Below are 20,959 nucleotides of genomic sequence, written 5' to 3'. Positions count from 1 at the left end.
TGGCCTCAACACATGAGTAGGTGGTTCTCTCTCAGAACATATGAGTTGGAAGTGTAGATGTGTTCTGATGGCTCTCTCCACGAGTGAAGAGGAGGTGGAGGGGTATATATAGCCTCCACACAAAATCCAACCGTTACACACAATTTACCAATCTCGGTGGGACCGAATCAACCAACTCGGTCGGACCGATTTAGTAAACCTAGTGACCGTTAGTGATTTTCGGTGGGACTGACATGCAACTCGGTAGGACCGATATGGTTAGGGTTAGGGCATAACGTAATCTCGGTGAGACCGATTACACAAACTCGGTGAGACCGATTTGGTAATAAGCTAACCAGAGAGTTGGTCAGGTAAACTCGGTGGGACCGATTTGCTCTTCCGGTGAGACCGAAAAGTTACAAAAAGGAAACAGAGAGTTTACATTGCAATCTCGGTGGGACCGATCTGCTCTTTCGGTGAGACCAAAAAGTTACGAAAAGGAAATAGAGAAATTGCAATCCCATCTCGGTGAGACCGAGATCCCTATCGGTAGAACCGACTTGCTTAGGGTTTGGCAGTGGCTATGACCTATGAAACTCGATGGTGCCGGGTTGAAAGAATCGGTAGGGCCGAGTTTGGCTTTGGGTTTAGGTCAAATGTGGATATGGGAAAGTAGCTGAGGGTTTTGGAGCATATCACTAAGCACATGAAGCAAGAGGCTCATTAAGCAACACCTCATCCCTCCTTGATAGTATTGGCTTTTCCTAAAGACTCAATCTGATCTTGGATCACTAAAATATAAAATGAAGAGTCTTGAGCTTTTGAGCTTGAGCCAATCCTTTGTACTTAGTATTTTGAGGGTTCCACTTTCACCATCCATGCCATGCCAATCATTGAGATTTCCTGAAATAATCATCTTGGAATAGCATTAGCTCAATGAGCTATATGTTGTTATGAATTACCAAAACCACCTAGGGATAGTTGCACTTTCAGGCGGCTTCCCTAGGGGTGGCGCCCCCACCTCTCCTGGTTACGTGAGATGGGGTGGGATGGGTGCTCAGCCCCTTAGTGGGCTGAAGTGCCCTCTCCCCTTGGCCCAAGGCCCCCCAACGCTTGCCGGGGCCTCCGAAACCCCTTTCGGACATGCTGGTCATCACCTGGTACCCCCGGAACAATTCCGGACTCCAATACCCTTCGTCCAATATACCGATCTTCACTTCCGGACCATTCCGGAGCTCCTCATCATGTCCGGGATCTCATCCGGGACTCCGAACAACCTTCGGTAACCACATACTATTTCCCATAACAACTCTAGCATCACCGAACCTTAAGTGTGTAGACCCTACGGGTTCGGGAACCATGCAGACATGACTGAGACAACTCTCCGGCCAATAACCAACAACGGGATCTAGATACCCATGATGGCTCCCACATGTTCCACAATGATCTCATCGGATGAACTACGATGTCGAGGATTCAATCAATCCAGTATACAATTCCCTTTGTCCAGCGGTATTGTACTTTCCCGAGATTCGATCGTCGGTATCCGATACCTTGTTCAATCTCGTTACCGGCAAGTCTCTTTACTCGTTCCTTAACACATCATCCCGTGATCAACTCCTTGGTCACATTGTGCACATTATGATGATGTCCTACCGAGTGGGCCCAGAGATACCTCTCCGTCACACGGAGTGACAAATCCCAGTCTCGATTCGTGCCAACCCAACAGACACTTTTGGAGATACCCGTAGTGCACCTTTATAGCCGTTGTGACGTTTGGTACATCCAAAGCATTCCTACGGTATCCGGGAGTTGCACAATCTCATGGTCTAAGGAAACGATACTTGACATTAGAAAAGCTTTAGCATACGAACTACACGATCTTTGTGCTAGGCTTAGGATTGGGTCTTGTCCATCACATCATTCTCCTAATGATGTGATCCCGTTATCAACGACATCCAATGTCCATGGTCAGGAAACCGTAACCATCTATTGATCAACGAGCTAGTCAACTAGAGGCTTACTAGGGACATGGTGTTGTCTATGTATCCACACATGTATCTGAGTTTCCTATCAATACAATTCTAGCATGGATAATAAACGATTATCATGAACAAGGAAATATAATAATAACTAATTTTTTATTGCCTCTAGGGCATATTTCCAACACTTAATACGTTAGGTGCATGCTGGATACCGGTCAATGTGTGGAGTAATAGTAGTAGATGCAGGCAGGAGTCGGTCTACTATTCTTGGACGTAATGCCTATATAATGATCATTGCTTGGATATCGTCATAATTATTTGAAGTTCTATCAATTGCCCAACAGTAATTTGTTTACCCGTCGTATGCTATTTTTCTCGAAAGAAGCCACTAGTGAAATCTACGGCCCGGGGTCTCTTCTTTATCATATTTGCCTTCGAGATCTATTTTTATTTGCTTTTATTTCCAGATCTATTAATCCAAAATCCCAAAAATACCTTGCTGCAATTATTATTATTATTTATTTTATTTCGCGTGTCTGCTAGATCTATTCATCCAATCTACTACAAATTTATCTATCTTTTTCCCGGGAGGGATTGACAACCCCACTTACACGTCGGGTTGCAAGTATTTGTTGTTTGTGTGCAGGTACCGTTTACATAGTGTTGCGCGGTTCTCCTATTATTTCAATAACCTTGGTCTCATCACTGAGGGAAATAACTACCGTAGATATGTTGCATCATCCCTTCCTCTATGGGGAAATACCGACGTTGTTCAAGCCGCATCAGTATCACTCCTTTTAAATTTTTTGCCTTGATGTTCATTTTTTCTATGAAAAAGGCACCTTAAGATAATGGACCACCTTTTTTATACTATGAAAATGTGGCCCAAGCTCCCAGACGTGTATGAACAACCATTTCAAGATCTCTGTGTGACATTCAACCCGAGTTTGAGGGTTCCAAGCATTTGTGTGTAGCAGTAAGGGAAAAATGCTACATCCATAACTTTCCAATCGAAAATATATAATGCCTCAAAAGTCCATATTTGAGGCATCCATGCATCACAAGAAGCGGTGGACTTCCTCAGACTCGAGAACAGAGCTCAACTGCATGTGTACAAGTGTCCCAACTATAAACTGGCAGAATGCTTTAGGTGTGATCTTTCCAGCACGAGCAATACACCACCTTGAAGTGTTAAAAAATATGTCATCGGTATGTGTGGAAAGGAGAACATTGTTTGGATTGGAAAGAACAAAGTTACTCCATTGTAGCCTTAATAGATTGAACATCTACTCAGTTTCCCAAAGGACCGCCTTGAAGGGGAAGATAACTCATTCTTTACAGAACAAGCAATCCACCGCCTTGAAGGAGAAGATAACTCATTCCAGGTACATACTATTTATTACCACTTGTTGACATAATTATTGAAGTATCCCCTTTTGTGTATTAATAGTTCATGCCACAAGAATAGCAGGATGTCCGAAATGTGATTGGCATTGGAATATTATGGCACGACACATAGGGATGTGAGGCTGGGCTAGTATTTTGTCTGCAGAAGCCTTTCATACTTGGCATAGAAAAACTGGAAGTGTTATCAACATTTACTTGGGAGTTATTCTCAATGACTCATCGTAAAGAGGTGAAATGCCAGTCACTTAGTTAGCATTAAGAAGTCAGTAGTACATAACAAGTGTTCTCTAATCTTAGTTTTTCTTATACTTTTGTTTATGATTTTGGACGAGAGATGTTAGAGAAGAATGAGAAGATCAACTCATTAGTAGATAATGAGTTTGTTTTGAAGATGAAGCTAATATAACTATTACAAGATGTGGTATCAGTCCTTTTAAAGTTGTTTCCTTGATGTTAATTTTTCTATGGAAAAGGCACCTTAAGATAATGGACCACCTTTTTGGTACTATGAAAAATGTGGCACATCCTCCCAGACGTGTATGGATGACCATTTCAAGATCTATGTATGACATTCAACCTCAGTTTGTGCGTTACTGCGTTCTAATCATTAGTGTGCAACAGCAAGGAAAAAAAGGCTACATCCATAATTTTCCAACTGAGAACGGATCACCTCTTCTTCCTCGGCCTCTGAATGCCATATTTGAGGCATCCCCTCATTACAAGAAGCGGTGACCTTCTTGGGACTCGATAATGCAGTTGAACTGCTTGCGAACAAGTGTGGCAAGTGCAAAGCTGACAGAATGGTCCAGGTGTGATCTTTCCACCACGCGCAATGCACCGCCTCGAAGTGTTAAAAAATGGTCCATCAATTAGTGCAAAAAGGAGAATCTTGTCTGGGTTGGAAAGAACAAAGTCCCTCCATTGGAGACTCAAGAGACTGTTTCCAAAAGGACCACACAAGGGGACGACAACCTAGTCCAATTTGATATTGTTGCTTACCACCTATTGATATATTGATTGAAGTGTCCCTATGTATGTTTAGTTCATGCCACAAGAATAGCAGGATGTCCAAAATGTGATTGTCATTGGAATATTATGCCACAACACATAGGGAGGTGAGGTCGGGCCAACATTTTGTCTGTAGAAGCCATTCATACTTGGCATAGAAAAACTGGAAGTGTTATAACCATTTACTAGGGAGTTATTCCCCAAGGTGTTGTCATAAAGAGCTAAAATGACAATCACTTAGTCGACATTAATAAGTCAGTAATACATAGCAAGGGTTCTCTAATCTTAGTTTTTCTTATACTTTTGTGCATGATTTTGGACGAGAGATGTGAGAGAAGGACGAGAAGATCAACTCATTAGTAGATAATGTTTTTTTGAAGATGAAGCTAATATGGCTACTACAATATGTGTTATTAGTCCTTCTAAAATTGTTGCCTTGATGATCATTTTTCTTCTCAAAGGCACCTTAAGATAATGCACCACATTTTTTATACTATGTAAATGTGGCCAAAGCTCTAGACATTTATGGACGACCATTTCAAGATTTCTGTATGACATTCAACCTTAGTTTGTGGGTTCTAAGAATTTGTGTGTAGCAGCAATGAAAAGAGGCTACATCCATAATTTGCCAACTGAGAACAAATCACCTCTTCTTCCTCTGCCTCCAAAGGCCATATTTGAGGCATTCCCTCATTGCAAGAAGAGGTGGCCTTCCCGGGACTCTAGAACAGAGCTCAACTGCTTGTGAACAAGTGCAAAGCTGACAAAATGGTACAAGTGCGATCTATCTAGCACGAACAATCCACCACCTCGAGGTGTTCAAAAATATGTCATCAATCAGTGTAGGAAGGAGAATCTTCTCTGGATTGGTAAGAACAAAGTCACTCCATTGGAGCCTCAAGAGACTGAATATTTATTCCATTTCCCAAAGGAACACATAAGGGGATGACAACTCATTCCAAGTAGATACTATTGCTTACCACTTTTTTGTATGTTTATTGAATCATCCCCTTGTGTACTAATAATTCAAGCCACGATAATAGCAGGATGTTTGAAATGTGATTGGCATCGGGATACTATGGCACGACTAGGGAGGTGAGGTTGGGCATGTATTTTGTTTGGGGAATCCATTCATACCTTTATAGAAAAACTTGAAGTGTTAATTACATTTTCTTGGGAGTTATTCTCAAGGACTAGTCATAAAGAGGTGAAATGCAAGTCACTTAGTTGGCTTACAGAAGTTAGTAATATGTAACAAGTGTTCTCTAATCTTAGTTTTTGTTATACTATTTTACATGATTTCAGACGAGGGGTGTCTGAGAAGGACGAGAAGATCAACTCATTAGTAGATAATGGGCTTTTTGAAGGTGGAGCTAATATGACTATTATAAGATGTGGTATCAGTACTTTCAAAACTATTGCCCTGATGTTCATCTTTTCTATGGAAAAGGCACGTTAAGATAATTGATCACCTTTTTTCTACTATGAAAATGTGGTCCAAGCTCCCAGACGTGTATGGATGACCATTTCAAGATCTTTGTATGACATTCAACCTGAGTTTGTGGGTTCTAAGCATTTTTGTGCAACAGCAAGGAAAAGAGGCTACATCCATAATTTGCCAATTTAGAATAGAGCACCTCTTATTCCTCTTCCTCCAAAGGCCATATTTGAGGCATTCCATCATTACAAGAAGCGTTAGCCTTCCTCGGACTCGAGAACGCAGCTCAACTGCTTGCAAACAAGTGTGGCATGTGCAAAACTGACAGAATGGTTCAGGTGTAATCTTTCCAGCACAAGAAATCCACCACCTCAAAGTGTTCAAAATTTATGTCATCAATCAGAGTAGAAATGAGAGTCTTATCTGGATTGAAAAGAACCAAGTCAATCCATTGGAGCCTCAAGAGATTGAATGTCTACTCGGCGACCAAAGGACCACACAAGGGGATGATAACTCATTCCAAGTTGATACCGTTGCTTACCACGTGTTTATATATTAATTGAAGTATCCCCATGTGTACTGATAATTCATGCCACAAGAATATCAGGATGTCCAAAATGTGATTGGCATCGAAATATTTTGGCATGAAACATAGAGAGGTGAGGATGGTCCAGCATTTTGTCTGCAGAAGCCATTCATACTTGGCATAGAAAAACTCGAAGTGTTATAACCATTTACATGAGAGTTATTCTCAAGGAATCATCGTAAAGAGCTGAAATGTCAGTCACTTAGTTGGCATTAAGAAGTTAGTAATACATAGCAAGTGTTTTCTAATCTTAGTTTTTGTTATACGTGTGTGCATGATTTTGTATGAAAGATGTTAGAGAAAGACGAGAAGATCAACTCATTAGTAGATAATGGGCTTTTTTGAAGATGAAGCTAATATGGCTATTACTAGATGTGGTATCTGATACGTCTCCAACGTATCTATAATTTTTGACTGTTCCATGATATTAAAGTATCATTTTTGGATGTTTTATACTCGTTTACTAGCAACTTTGTATCATTTTTTGGGACTAACTTATTGACATATTGCCAAGTGCCAGTTGCTGTTTTTTGCTTGTTTTTTACTTTGCAGAATATCAATACCAAAGAAGCCCAAATGCCATGAAACTTTTTGGAGAATTTTTTCTGGACAAAAGACACACAGGGAGCCAAAGAAGTGCACGGGAGGAGGCCCATGGGGCCCACTAGGCACCAGGGCGTGCCAGAAGGCCTAGGCGTGCCCTGGTGGCCAGTGGGCACCACGGGAAGCTTCTGGAGCTACATCCACCTTTATAAATATTCTAAAATCCCCAAAAACCTAGGGGAGTCGAGGAACACTTTTCCAACCGCTACAAGTTTCAGAACCACAAGATCCAATCTAGAGGCCTTTTCCGACACTCTGCCAGAGGGGGCAACGATCACAGAGGGGTCCTTCATCATCCTTGCTACCCCTCCGATGATGCGTGAGTAGTTTACCACAGACCTATAGGTGCGTAGGTAGTAGCTAGATGGCTTCTTCTCTCTTTTTGATCTTCAATACAATGTTCTCCTCGATGTTCTTGGAGATCTATTTGATGTAATGACTTTTTGCGGTGTGTTTGTTGAGATCCGATGAATTGTGAGTTTATGATCAGATCTATCCATGAATATTATTTGAGTCTTTGCTGAACTCTTTTATGCATGATCTTTATAGCCTCGTATTTCTTCTCCGAAACTTTGATTTGGTTTGGTTTGGCCAACTAGATTGATTTTTCTTGTAATGGGAAGAGGTGCTTTGTGATGGGTCCGATCTTGTGGTGTTCAATCTCAGTGACAGAAAGAGACATGACATGCATGTATCGTTGCTATTAAGGATAAAAAGATGGGGTATATTCCTACATGAATAGATCGTATCTACCGCATGTCATCGTTTTTATTGCATTATTCCATTTTTCCATGAACTTAATACACTAGATGCATGCTGGATAGCGGTCGATGTGTGGAGTAATAGTAGTAGATGCAGGTAGGAGTCGGTCTACTAATCTTGGACGTGATGCCTATATACATGATCATTGCCTTGGATATCGTCATAATTATTTGCTTTTCTGTCAATTGCCTAACAGTAATTTGTTTACCCATTGTATGCTATTTTCTCGAGAGAAGCCTCTAGTGAAATCTACGACCCCCGAGTCTATTTCTTATCATATTAAAACCAAAAGACCTTGCTGCACTTTTTCTTTATTTATTTTATTTTGTGTTTTAGTTAGATATATTTATCAAATCTCATACAATTTAATCTATCTCAATACCGAGGAGGGATTGACAACCCCTCTTACGCGTTGGGTTGCAAATTTTTGTTGTTTGTGTGCAGGTGTTGTTTACATAGTGTTGCTTGATTCTCCTACTAGATTGATAACCTTGGTTTCATACCTGAGGGAAATACTTACCGTTGTTGTGCTGCATCACCCCCTTCTCTTTGAGGTATTACCAACGTAGATACAAGCAATCACTATCTACATTTTAAAATTGTTGCCTTGATGTTCATTTTTCTATGGAAAGAGCACCTTGAGATAAAGGACCACCTTTGTTCTACTATGGAAATGTGGCTCGAGCTCCCGGACATTTATGGATGACCATTTCAAGATTTATGTATGAAATTCAACCTGAGTTTGTCAGTTTTAAGCATTTGTGTGCAGCAACAAGAAAAAGAAGCTACATCCATAATTTTCCAACTGAGAATAGATCACCTCTTCTACCTCCGCCTCCAAAGGCCATATTTGAGGCATTCCGTCGTTACAAGAAGCGGTGTCCTTCCTTGGACTCGAGAAAACTGCTCAACTGCTTGCAAACAAGTGTGGCAAGTGCAAAGCTGACAAAATGGTTCTGATGTGATATTTCCGGCACGAGCAATCCACTGCCTCGAAGTGTTACAAAATATGCCATCAATCAATGTAGAGAGGAGAATCTTGTCTGGATTGGAAAGAACAAAGTCACTCCACTGGAGCCTCAAGAGATTGAATATCTACTCAGTTTCCCAAAGGACCACACAAGGGGATGACTACTCATTCCAAGTTGATACCGTTGCTTACCACTTGTTGATATATTAATTGAAGTATCCCCTTGTGTACTAATAGTTCATGCCACAACAATAGCAGGATATCCAAAATGTGATTGGCATCGGAGTATTATGGCACGACACATAGGGAGGTGAGGCCGCGCCAGTATTTTCAATTTTATCAGTAGAAGCAATTCATACACATGGAAAAACTGTAAGTATTACAACTATTTACTTGGGAGTTATTCTCAAGGAATCCTCATAAAGAGACGAAATGCTAGTCATTTAGTTGGTATTAAGAAGTCAGTAATACATAACAAGTGTTCTTTAATCTTAGTTTTTGTTATATTTTTGTGCAGGATTTTGTACGAGAGATGTTAGGGAAGGACGAAATGCTAGTCATTTAGTTGGTATTAAGAAGTCAGTAATATATAACAAGTGTTCTTTAATCTTAGTTTTTGTTATATTTTTGTGCAAGATTTTGTACGAGAGATATTAGGGAAGGACGAGAAGATCAAATCATTAGTAGATAATGGGCTTTTTGTGAAGATGGAGCTAATATGGCTATGACAAGATGTGGTATCAGTCATTTTAATTTTTTTTCATTAATGTTCATTTTTCTGTGGAAATGGCACCTTATGACACACACACACAATATTTATTTTAAATATTGCGTGTGTGTGTGTCTCTCTCTCTCCTTCTCTCTCTCTCTCTCTCTGTGTGTGTGTGTGTGTTTGTTAAAATATTCCTAGGTGCGGATGTTCATATCCCTATATTAGTTGATTCGATTAGTGCATCACTGGTTTTAGGAGAATTTAACTTATCAGGCCACCAGGTACTTTTTGGTTTGATGTACATTGGAATAAGAAAACGCTTCGCTCTTTTAGTTTGATGTAAGGACATTGCAATATGTGTACAATTGGCAGGTTAGAGGTAGATGATTTGCTTCCTTTGGTGGGAGAAAGAAAGCAAGAATAATGGAAGAGAACAAGAAAAGGAGGAAGTTGTATGGAGGTACAACACAATGCAATTTGGATTGCAGCCATGATAAACATATATGCCTTTCCCAAAACCAATGATTGGATTTAACCTGCCCAATTATACCCCACTCATAAATTAGAATGACCAGAACGATTCTTAAACAAGATATCGGACCATCTTTTTTCTACTATGAAAATGTCGCCCAAGCTCCCAGAGGTGTATGGACGACCATTTCAAGATCTTTGTATAACATTCTACCTAAGTTTGTGGATTCTAAGCATTTGTGTTCAACGGCAAGGAAAAGAGGCTACATCCATAATTTGCCAATTTAGAATAGAGCACCAAAGGCCATATTTGAGGCATTCCCTCATTACAGGAAGTGGTGGCCTTCGTGGGACTCGAGAACGTAGCTCAACTACTTGCGAACAAGTGTGGCAGTGCAGAGCTGACAAAAAGGATCAGGTGTGATCTTGCCAGCGCAGGCAATCCGCCGCCTCAAAGTGTTAAAAAATATGCCATCAATCTGTGCAAAAAAGGATAATCTTTTCTCGGTTGGAAAGAACAAAATCACTCCATTGAAGCCTCAAGAGATTGAACATCTACTCATAGTTCATTCCACAAAAATAGCAGGATGTCCAACATTTGATTGACCGGTATTGAAATATTATGGCATGACACACACGGAGGTGAGGGTGGACCAGTATTTTCTCTGCATAAGCCATTCATACTTGGCATAGAGGAAACATAAGTGTTATCAACATTTACTTGGGGGTTATTCTAAAGGTGGACTCGTAGAGAGCTGAAATTGCCCCTCTGGTCATGAAGTGTCATTCTCTCATTTTTGTCAGACAAGACATTCCAAGCCTATGAGATGAGCACCAATTGTCCTCAGCTGGCAGCATACTTCATTGAGGGAGTGCACAAAATGTTGGGTACACGCTGCATGTGCACTCTTCTCAATGGTGCCAGATCCATCTTCATATGGTACACATTTAATTGGAAGAAAATCGAAGAAATGGCGCATGATTGCAAACAGCAGCATTCCAAAAGAAGAAAACAAGTCACTATTAACACATCAAAATCATTGCATTAAACATTAGGTTCAGTTTCCAGCCACATCCTGACTACAGGAATTAAAAATGCTACTACTAGAAAACTGGATTTGGTTACCACATTTCCAAACAGCAAGATATTTGAAGAATACGAGGTATACTCTGTATCCATTTTTTCGCGAATACGCAAAAGGCTTGCGTATCATTGCATTGATAGGGGGAGTGATAGCAGTTACAGGGGTAGTCTCACAAGCACGTACACAGGAGGGCGTGAGGGAGGACTACGGTGGCGCATACAAGGGAGAGGGGTGCGCACGGGCCCCAAGAGCAAACAAGCTACGGCATGGGGAGTAGGTTACTGAGCCCTTTGGCTCCGGCGGCGGCCCAGCCGCGGGCGTCTTCCTTAATGTCGTTGACGAGGAGAGTGACCGAGGGCGCTGCAGCGTTGAAGACGCAGGCGTTCCGTGCCTTCCAGATGCGCCAGGCCATGAGGATGACCAACGAGGCGAGGTCGCGGCGCAGCGAGGTCGACGCGTGCTGCACCGCCAGGGAGAACCAGTCGCGGAAGTCCGAAGAAGAGTCCGGGAGCGGGGTGTCCGTGATGCGGTACCAAGAAAGGATCTCGTGCCAGGCCTGCCGGGAGAAGGTGCAGCCAGCAAGGAGATGCTCCATGGTCTTGGGCTCCCGATCACAGAGAAGGCAGAGCGGTGCGTGGGCGAGTCTACGGCGTGCAAGACGGTCGGCAGTCCAGCAACGTCCCTGGAAAGCAAGCCAGAGAAAGATCTTGACATGAAGTGGAGCCCAAGATTTCCAGGTGAGCTTCCAGGAGGGCTCGATCGTGGACCCAACAAAGAGGGCCTTGTAGCAGGATTTGGCGGAGTACACGCCATTCGAGGTCCAGCGCCAGGTGATGGTGTCTGGGTCGTCGGAGAGGGTGAACTGGCCGAGCCTAATCCAGAGGTGGAAGTATTGCATAAGAGCCTCTGGCCCAAGCAGGCTCAGGATGTCGTGGATCCAGGCGCGGAGTCGAGGGCCGCAGCCACCGTGCACGTTTTACGGCGCCGACGGGGCACCGCGGCGAGGACAAGAGGCGCCAGCTCGACAATGGAGGCACCATCAATCCAGTGATCCTGCCAGAAGATGCAGGATTTGCCGTCGCCAACATTCCAGGAGGTGGAAGCCCGAAAGATGGCCTGCACGGCCGGGCTGCTGGGGATGTGGAGGTGGGTCAACGGGCGGGTGGGGTCGGTCTTTTGCAGCCAAAGCCAGCGGGTCTGCAGGGCGTGAGCACAGCGCTGGAGGTCGGGGATGCCGAGGCCGCCGAGCGGTCGGCAGATCCTGCCCCAACTGACAAGGCAGTGCCCTCCGTTGGTAGTTTTACGGCCCTGCCAGAGGAAAGCGTGGATGAGGCGGTTGACCTGTCGGAGGATGGAGCCGTGCAATGACATGGCGATCAATATGTGGGTCGGCATCGCGCAAAAAACATGGCGGACGAGGGCCAGACGCTCGCCGCGGGAGAGCATGGACGCCCACCAAGGGGATAGCTTCTTCTCTAATCTCTCCACAAAGGGTTGCAGAGCGGAGGAAGGCACCTTGTGGATGGATAGCGGGAGGCCGAGGTACTTGACGGGGAACTCGCCAAGAGGGCACGGAAATAGACCGGGGAGGGAGTCTCGGAGCTCGGGGTTGCACCGGATGGGAAGCGCGGCACACTTGTCCAAATTGGTGTGGAGACCCGAGGCGGTGCCGAAGATCCGCAAGATGCAGCGGACCGCAGAGAGGTCACGCTCGTCAGGGTGGCAGAACAGCACGACGTCATCGGCATAGAGCGAAAGGCTCGTGGACATGTGGCGATGGGTGAGCCGCTGAAGCAGCCCAAAGGGTGTGCATTTTTTTCAGTGGGGCAAAATCCAATATGCTGATAAGATTTCATATTTAAGGAAATACTACCAGCCTTGGACACATTTCAATAGAAGCAAGGTAGAATAGTACTAGCACAAGAAACTTCACAGCAATAGCAATTCTGTTTGGGAATTAACTATTATCTTTAAAACTGCTACTGAAATCTTTATGAGGAAAACAATAAAAAAAAAACTACAGCCATTGATTAAATTGCATAAGATATTTAATAAACCCGTACATCCCTCTTAATCCCACCAAACCAGTATTCGCATGAAATTCCACATTTCATGGTACACAATCAGGCTTCAACACTTCCACCATGTGAATTGAATAAAATTAAACAAAGATTGAGAAAGAAGTCACATTTCTCGTCATCGAGTGAGTTAACGAATGCTTACTGTTCCTAGAGTTAATACTTGATCTATAGCACTTAACCCATAGTCCAAATTATTAAGGAACTATATTTTACGTGCAAATTATTATTAAGGAACTATTTTTTACGTGCAAATTATTATTAAGGAACTAAGCAAAAGAGAACTATCCCCAAGAAAACTAGTATCACACCAAATTTTATCAGGCGCAGCAATGATAAAGAAAAAGAAAAAAGAAAAAGTTGTCAAGAGTGGGATTTGAACCCACGCCCTTTCGGACCAGTACCTGAAACTGGCGCCTTAGACCAACTCGGCCATCTTGACGTTAGTGCAATTTAACGAAAGTAGGTTCTATTGTATTGAACTATTGCCCAAACACTCGAACTATCATACTCGTTTCCATTCCACTTTTGAGTTATTTGGTTCTGTAAAGTTGCCGAGAGATAATGCAAAACTGCACACATAATTTAGCACAGCCTTAGCCTCCTATAATCTCAAGGTGCCCTGTATGCTTCTCGAGCTTCATATTGCCAGGGCTTTTGACTCTGCCTACCTTTGAGTCTCTACAATGTTCGCTGGACCAGCTGTCGGTCGTTGGAAACGAGATGGCATGTCCCATCTTGAATTTCCCTATCCTCTACATTGGCCTCCCCCTCTCTGTCCAAAAGGTACCCGTGTCTGCCTGTTTCCACTAGTCGACGGGCTTGAGAAGCTGTCACTTGGCGGGCTTCCATACTGTCGAAGGGGGCGCACTAGCTCTGGCCACTCTTCGCTTGGTGGGCTTGGAGCCCGTGACCTCGAGCATAATGGTGTCACCCTGCTCGTTCAATGGCCATGGCTTCAAAAGACTAATCCAACTCGCCCCCTCAAGGGACCTCCATCTCTCCTACGGCTCAGAGGTCATGGTCGTCTTCCGCGCCTCCACCGTGTGGCATGTTGGGGATGTGAACTCTTTTCAGTTCTAGAGCGATCCGAGATCCACGCCGCTCCTCTATGCCTTCGTCTCACATTTTCACCGCAATCTCTGCTCGACCCTCGAAGGTTTGCATCGTTGTTCGTGGGTCCAAGACATTGTGGGCTTCCTTTGGGTTGGCCGGAAAGAAGCCCACAGTGGCCATTGCTTGGTCAACTCGCAGAGAGTGTCTCGGCCACTTTCGCTCGATGGGCTTGGAGTCTGTGATCTCTAGCGTACTATTGTTCTCTTCCGCGTTCAATGGCTATGGCTTCAAAAGGCTGACTCCACTCATCCCTGGTAGCACCTCCATCTCCCATGCGTCTAGGAGGTCCTGGCCGTCTGCCGGGCATTCGCCGTGTGGCATGCTGGGGACGGGAGCTCTTATCAGTTCTAGACCCGATTCCAGGATCGACGGCGAGTTGTCATGCCCTACTCTGGATTGGGATCGGTTTGGTAGCTAGGGTTCATCGCAAATCTCAGGAAAGGGAAAGTGTACCACGAGAGAACCAGGTATATTCGCTATAACAGGAATTGCTGTGTTTGAGTTGGTTCTTTGAAGACTGATGCACAAGGCTGCTCGTTTATTTAGCTCAGCCGAAAACGGTAAGAAGGTAAACAATCCGACAAGGTGAAATGGAACAGTTGAAGTAAATAACGCTCCGGGAGTGGGCAAGCGTAGTGAGCCGTTGGATACTGTCGCGAGCTTCAATCTTGATCGTCTGTTAACTGAAAATTGGAATACTGGTAACTGAAGGTGTTGTTGAGGCACTGGGACAGAGTATGGTCAGACAATACCCCCTCCTGAAAATTAATTGGAATACTGGTAACTGAAGGTGTTGTCGAGGCACTGGGACAGAGATGGTCAGACAATGCCCCCTCCTGAAAACGAATTTGGCCTCAGGGAGTTACCGGAAGACTGGGAGTGCCAACGTTCTCAGGAAAAGGAGCTTGTAAGCAACATTACCGACACGAGCAATGATACAGAATGGGCTATAATACTTGCTCTAGAGATTGATACGAGTGTGAATCACGAAAGCGTTTAGGCGATACGGTCTCATCTTGAGGTAAACAATGTCGCCAACCACAAAACCGTGCTCCACTCCCTTCGCTGTCTGCACACCTTCTCATACGAGCTTGGGCTGCAACTAGATTTGCTTTCAGCTTCTGCATCATCGCTTGTCTGACAGTGAGGAATTCCTCGGCTTCACTAACAAGAGCGCCTGGCATGCTAAATTCAGAGTGCTGGAGGTGGGTAACCATACATCGACTCAAATGGTGTTTTCTTCAAAGAAAAATGGAAACAGGTGTTATACCAGTACTCAACCAGTGCTAAGTGAGATGTCCACTTCTTTCGTTCAGTTGAAGCCATGCAACACAAGTACTCCCTCCGTGTGAGCACTAGTGCATTGTCAATAAAGGCCCGAGCCACTGTCTAAACAGTGAAAGGGTGAGCTAATAGGATAAAGAGAGCAAACTTTGAAAAGGGGAAGTAGTCTCTCCGATGTACAGTACTACACTTGAGTTAGGGGGGGAAAATCGTCATCAAACAAAATCCAAAAAATATGAATTTTTGCAACATCAATCTTTATCAAATGTTTGAGGTTCTTGCAAAAATTCATCCAAAAATAACATACGAGGAGATCTCACAAAAAAAATCACTGCTCAATCTGTAAATACTAAGATACGTAAAAACTTATGTAGAGGTGTCAGATCAGAGTTCTAGAAGCCTAGTATACCATCTCTTATCATCGTCCAGTTTGACAAATAAAGCTAAATAGACCATAGAATTTTCACGGGTGCAACAAAAGTTTCATAAGCTAACATGTTAAACAGGTATAACAAAGCTAAATGACTTGAGTGGCAGTCACACAAAATGATTTACCTGAAAGCTGAGTCATGAGAAGTGTCCAAACCAATTCGTCCATTTCAGGAGATACCACAGCAACATGCTTGGCTGCAACAAGAAAGATACCACAGCAACAGGATGTTCAGAGAGCTGGATACATTTTTTTTCCGAAAAAGAACACTTTTTTTAGATCAGAGGAGCCAAGAGCAAAAAAAACCACTTCAACCCAGGTATGTTTACCCTTAAAGAAGGATGCTGCTACATAACACAACATGGGGCTATACACGAGCAGTATACTACAGGTCAAAAGCATAACCTGGTTACATATGGTACACCCTTTTTATTTTTTGCGTGTGGAACCAAAACCGTACTTCCTGAGACCAGTGGTGCCCAAAGCCCGTCCCAACGCAAGCCGCAGCGCTGGTCTCCTGCAGGCCGTTTGTGCCGTCTCATCTCCTCGGCCTACCCATTCGATCTTGTGCCTGCAGCTTCCTCATCCTCCCTGCGGGCACTACGCATCCTGGATTAATGTTCCATTACACTGTGCCGTGTTAAGCAAATCTCTGGAATGGATGCTCATTAATTGGGAGCACTTACTGTTGGCCAGCTATGGAAGGAGAGGGATAGAGATAGACGACCCAGGAGCGGTACCATCTTCGCGCAACAAAAGGAAGGTGGGCGGGGAGGAAAGGACAGAAGTCAGAGCAAGCATATGTGGCATCATCAGACTGGAACTACTTGGAGAAGTTCCTTTGTAGTTTAGGCTGGATCCAATTCATAGCATACCTTGGGGGAGCTCTGGATATGAAATGGCACCTGGTGCGAAAACCGCATCATTTCCTCCGTCGGAATCCTCTTGCTCTTTGCTGGGTCAGGAAGTGGCTTGAACACAGACACAAAACCAGGAACTTTCACAAAAATTAGAAGTGGCTTGACCACAGACATAAAACCAGGAATTTTCACAAAAAATTACTCAGATCTACCCATTGGGGCCAGCAAAAATTGCAAAGATATATCGATTGATACCAATTAACAGGGACCATAGAAGTTACAAAGATCGATCGGTAACTTCATGTACTGGCCGGATGGACCCAGATGGGCGTCCGGTAGCCATTAAGGAGCTAGAGATTGAGAACGCCAGATGCAGCCAAATGGGCGTCCGGTCGACTCGTTGGATGGGTCCTCCACGTACTGGCCGACATCTCTTTCTCTCTCTCTCTCTCTCTCTCTCTCTAAAAAGTAAAAACCTGCGGGGCCATGAGACTCTCCCGCAGAAGCGTTTGGCGGCGAGTGCTACGTTACCTCTGCTTGCTTGGCCATGCATTGACGAGCGAGGTTGGAGCCTTGGAGACGGCGTGCGTGCGTGCAGTGCATGAATGCATGCAGCTACAGGTTGAGGAGGCCAGCTGCGTCCAGATCTGTAACGATAGAAAAACTTAATTGCATATTTTATTTATAAAGTAACTTATAATCAATCGAAATGCGGCCTGAGTAACCTGCAAAACACCTAGGTGCCTACTGAAATATGCCCGGAGTAACCAAAAACCTAAGAAGAAGAACTGCCCCCGAAGCAAATCAACATCACACAAGATTTTATCAGGCGCAACAATGGCCTGCAGCGGCGGTCAGACAAGATGCTTTACCTGAAAGCTCGTGAATCATGACGAGTTGATGATCACCAATTTGTCCATTTGAAAAACATGGAAGCAACAGCCTGGAGAACACACACGGGATTACCCACTAAGAGGACACCATACAGAAAGAAGGTTACAACCAGCTTAGCAGGAGATAAACAACATCAGTATATACGGCTAGAACCTGATAAGGCAGGAGTAAACGTTGATTTCTTGTACACAGCACTACATAAGTTAAATGCTCGTCCATTTGCATATTTCTACTTCTCTATACTATATGTGCAATAATATAAAACGGGACTTCCATATATGGTATATTCAAGTCTCATGAGACATCACAATCATTACGCCCTAATTTTCAGCATTAACTGGGTGTTAGAACCTTAACTTTGAGCATTAGTATGAATTCACACACACATGGTAGCAAGATCAGAAGCTTTCAATTTAACTTGAATTTGAATAAAATTTGCTAACACAAAAGTATCATGATACATGGGATCATTTACAGTGAAAAGTAAATGGTCATGACATGTAAATAATTGCACACAAGACATCATACTGTAAATACTCACCATATATGTATGCTACTGAAACATCTATGGGCATATTACATTAAGCACTTTCAATGCAATTTTTAGAAATACTCATTTTTACATACACTGTTGGAGGTGCCAAAATTCTACAAGGAATACCAATAGCCCAGTATATAAAACCCTAAACAAAAATACAATCGCCAAACCTGAGTTCTAGAGACCCAAGACATCTAAAAATACAAATACTAAAATATGTAAAAAAAAGTGGTGCACGGGTACAAAGGAACCCTACATTTTATATTCAGGTGGCTAGATTAATAAGCATAGACGTGTGGTTGTATAGTAGAGGTACAAAGGAACCCTACATTTTCCATGGCGCAGGTGTGATTGCCCTATATGCTTCACACCATGAAAACATAGTCAATCCTCATCTATGGGGAACTATATGTTCTAACAATAACTAGGTTGAAAATGGCATTGTACCTTAATTATTTGACGCCACTGAATAATGCAATCAGGATGGTATGAACACTTGCAGGGAAGTGCAACCCAGGATTCACCTTTCTCAAATTCACTGCGACAAATTACACACCTACCAACAATAATTACATGTTCGCATTCCACTTTAATAATATATATTACTGTAAGGCTATGAAACCTAAAAGTATTTGAACGTATTGTTCTGTGTTGCCGCCTTGCATATTTTTTGTGTTGTAAGTTACTGAAGCTAAGGAAGCAAGTGTATCAGCAGAGAGACCTCTACTTTCTGTATCAACCACTTCACCCAATGCAACTAATTCCTGAAATCATGACTAGAAGTCTAGAACCATTAGCATTGCATCTTGGAACTTCATATGCAAGCCTGGGCACCAAAGGGAATAAAGCAAAAATAACTTGCCTCATAAGAGTACTCATCAGGATCAACCTTGCCATAAATCCTGTGTTTCTTCAGTAACATGCCGATTTGTAAATGTCAGGTACACTGTCAAATTTGGCTGGTTTCACTAAGTAAGCAAAAACACGATACCACAATTTGAACAAAGATAAAGTTCTCCATGCATAAATTAGACGAATTGTAGGTGCATGCCACAATCCACGGAGAAAACATGGCAGGAGTTAAATGTTACTCCCTTCGCCCGAATAGTGCTAGATACATCCATTTGAGGGAAAAGTTTTTTTTACGGAGGGAGTACTACTTATAGCATACTATCTACATCATAAGTTGCTTTTGGCTTTGATTGCTATATCAGAGAATAACTTAGCTCTACCAAGGAATTATGCCAATGCTTCAATTAAAATAAATAAGTACTCCTGCTACACTGTATGTCACATGCATTAACAAAATAAGCATTGCTATCGGTCCAAGGTCATTTAATCAAAACTCGAGTGCTCCCAACTTCCAACTTCAAATACAAAAATTAAATCCATCCAAGAAAAGGAAACATAAATTGCTACATGCGCAACGTTTATGTGATCCTCAACATGCTCCTCTGCCCACCCTACAAAGCAAAAAAGCAAAATTGCACATCGGCAACCCACACGAAATGTGAAATGAGCTGAAAAACAAAACATACTCACAATCGCTGATCCCAGCGAGGGCCATAAGCCATGTGTCAACCTGTACTCTACACGGTCTAGCGCTGGCTCCACGTCTTGCACCTCCTCATCCTAATTGAACCCCTCCTCTTCAAAGCCTCGGAGAGCTCATCCTCGCCTTCATCCTCGTAGATAGCCCTCACCCTCAGCCTTGAGATCATCGTCCCCATCACCATGGACGCCACCCGGGTGCTCCATGTGGTGGACGTGGTGGTGGTGCCCCAGCTCCTCCTCATGCTCGTGCTCGTAGCTCCCAGCCTCCGAGCTCCCATAATTGCTGCCTCACCGCCTCCGTTCATCAGCAGCATCATGTACGCCCTCTTCTGCATCGATCCAAAAGGGATGTTATATGTTGGTCGCACCCTAAAAAATTAAAACATCAGGATATCAGTCACGCACCTTGGAACCCTAGCGACGGGGATGGGACGGCCGGAGCCGCAAGATCTAGCCAACTTGCCTACTCCTGGAGGTCAGCATGGACCTAGCTGAGGGCCGTGAACGGGCGCCCCGCCGCGCTTCGTCATCGGCATCGGCTGCCGCAGCGGCCCCCTCCGGAAGCGTCGGTCGGCGGGTGCTGATTCAGGCTAGGGTTGTGATCGGCCCCGAGCCTCCCGCCACCGCTACTCCCTTTTGAATCCTCCTTGTGCGCGATAGTGCGATGCGGGATCAAAGGGATCTGGTATATATATACTCCCTCCGTTTCTAAATATAGGTGTCAGATCAGAGTTCTAGAAACCTAGTAAATCATTTCTTATGATCATCTGGTTTGATCAATAAGGCTAAATAGACGCATAGAATTTTCACAGGTGCAACAAAACTTTGATAAGGAAACATGTAAAAAGGTCTAACAAAGCCGAATGTCTTGAGTGGCAGTAAGACAAACTGATTTACCTGAAAGTTGAGCCAAGAGAAGTGTCCAGATCAATTTGCCCATTCCAAGAAACACCATAGCGACATGCTTGGCTTCAACCATAATGAAACCATGAAATATCATATTTAACTAGTACAACAAGCATGTTCAAGGAGTTGAGTACATTTTTCTCGGCAAAAGAACAGTTTAACCCAGCTATATTTCATTGTTCAAAAATCCAGCTATGTTTACCCTTAAACAAGGATGCTGCTACATAACACAACAATGGGGCATACATGGGGAGTATACTACAGGTTACCAACACAACATGGGTACATATGGT

The 20,959-nt window shown here is 43.6% G+C and overlaps 2 protein-coding genes, 1 non-coding gene and 1 pseudogene across 3 annotated transcripts; all 4 read right to left on the bottom strand.

Moving 5' to 3' along the window:
- Nucleotides 1-11,265: 11,265 nt before the first annotated feature.
- LOC147981134 (uncharacterized) lies at nucleotides 11,266-11,904 on the bottom strand. The gene has a single exon (XM_087515878.1). It carries the CDS (start codon nucleotides 11,902-11,904, stop codon nucleotides 11,266-11,268), a length of 639 nt encoding a protein of 212 aa, XP_087372004.1.
- A 23-nt stretch (nucleotides 11,905-11,927) lies between these two features.
- Nucleotides 11,928-12,776, bottom strand: LOC147981133 (uncharacterized). The gene has a single exon (XM_087515877.1). The coding sequence runs from the start codon at nucleotides 12,774-12,776 to the stop codon at nucleotides 11,928-11,930; it is 849 nt and encodes a 282-aa protein (XP_087372003.1).
- A 669-nt stretch (nucleotides 12,777-13,445) lies between these two features.
- Nucleotides 13,446-13,526, bottom strand: TRNAL-CAG (transfer RNA leucine (anticodon CAG)). Its single transcript has one exon. It is a non-coding gene; the product is annotated as a tRNA-Leu (tRNA).
- A 391-nt stretch (nucleotides 13,527-13,917) lies between these two features.
- On the bottom strand, nucleotides 13,918-20,095 carry LOC147981132 (E3 ubiquitin ligase BIG BROTHER-related-like; annotated as a pseudogene).
- Nucleotides 20,096-20,959: the final 864 nt, after the last annotated feature.

Source organism: Triticum urartu, chromosome 3A, assembly GCF_056163025.1.
Source record: "Triticum urartu cultivar PI428250 chromosome 3A, HENAU_Tu73, whole genome shotgun sequence".
Lineage (NCBI taxonomy): Eukaryota > Viridiplantae > Streptophyta > Magnoliopsida > Poales > Poaceae > Triticum > Triticum urartu.
Note: the sequence above shows the minus strand (reverse complement) of the source record. Positions and strands in the feature narration are given on the sequence as shown.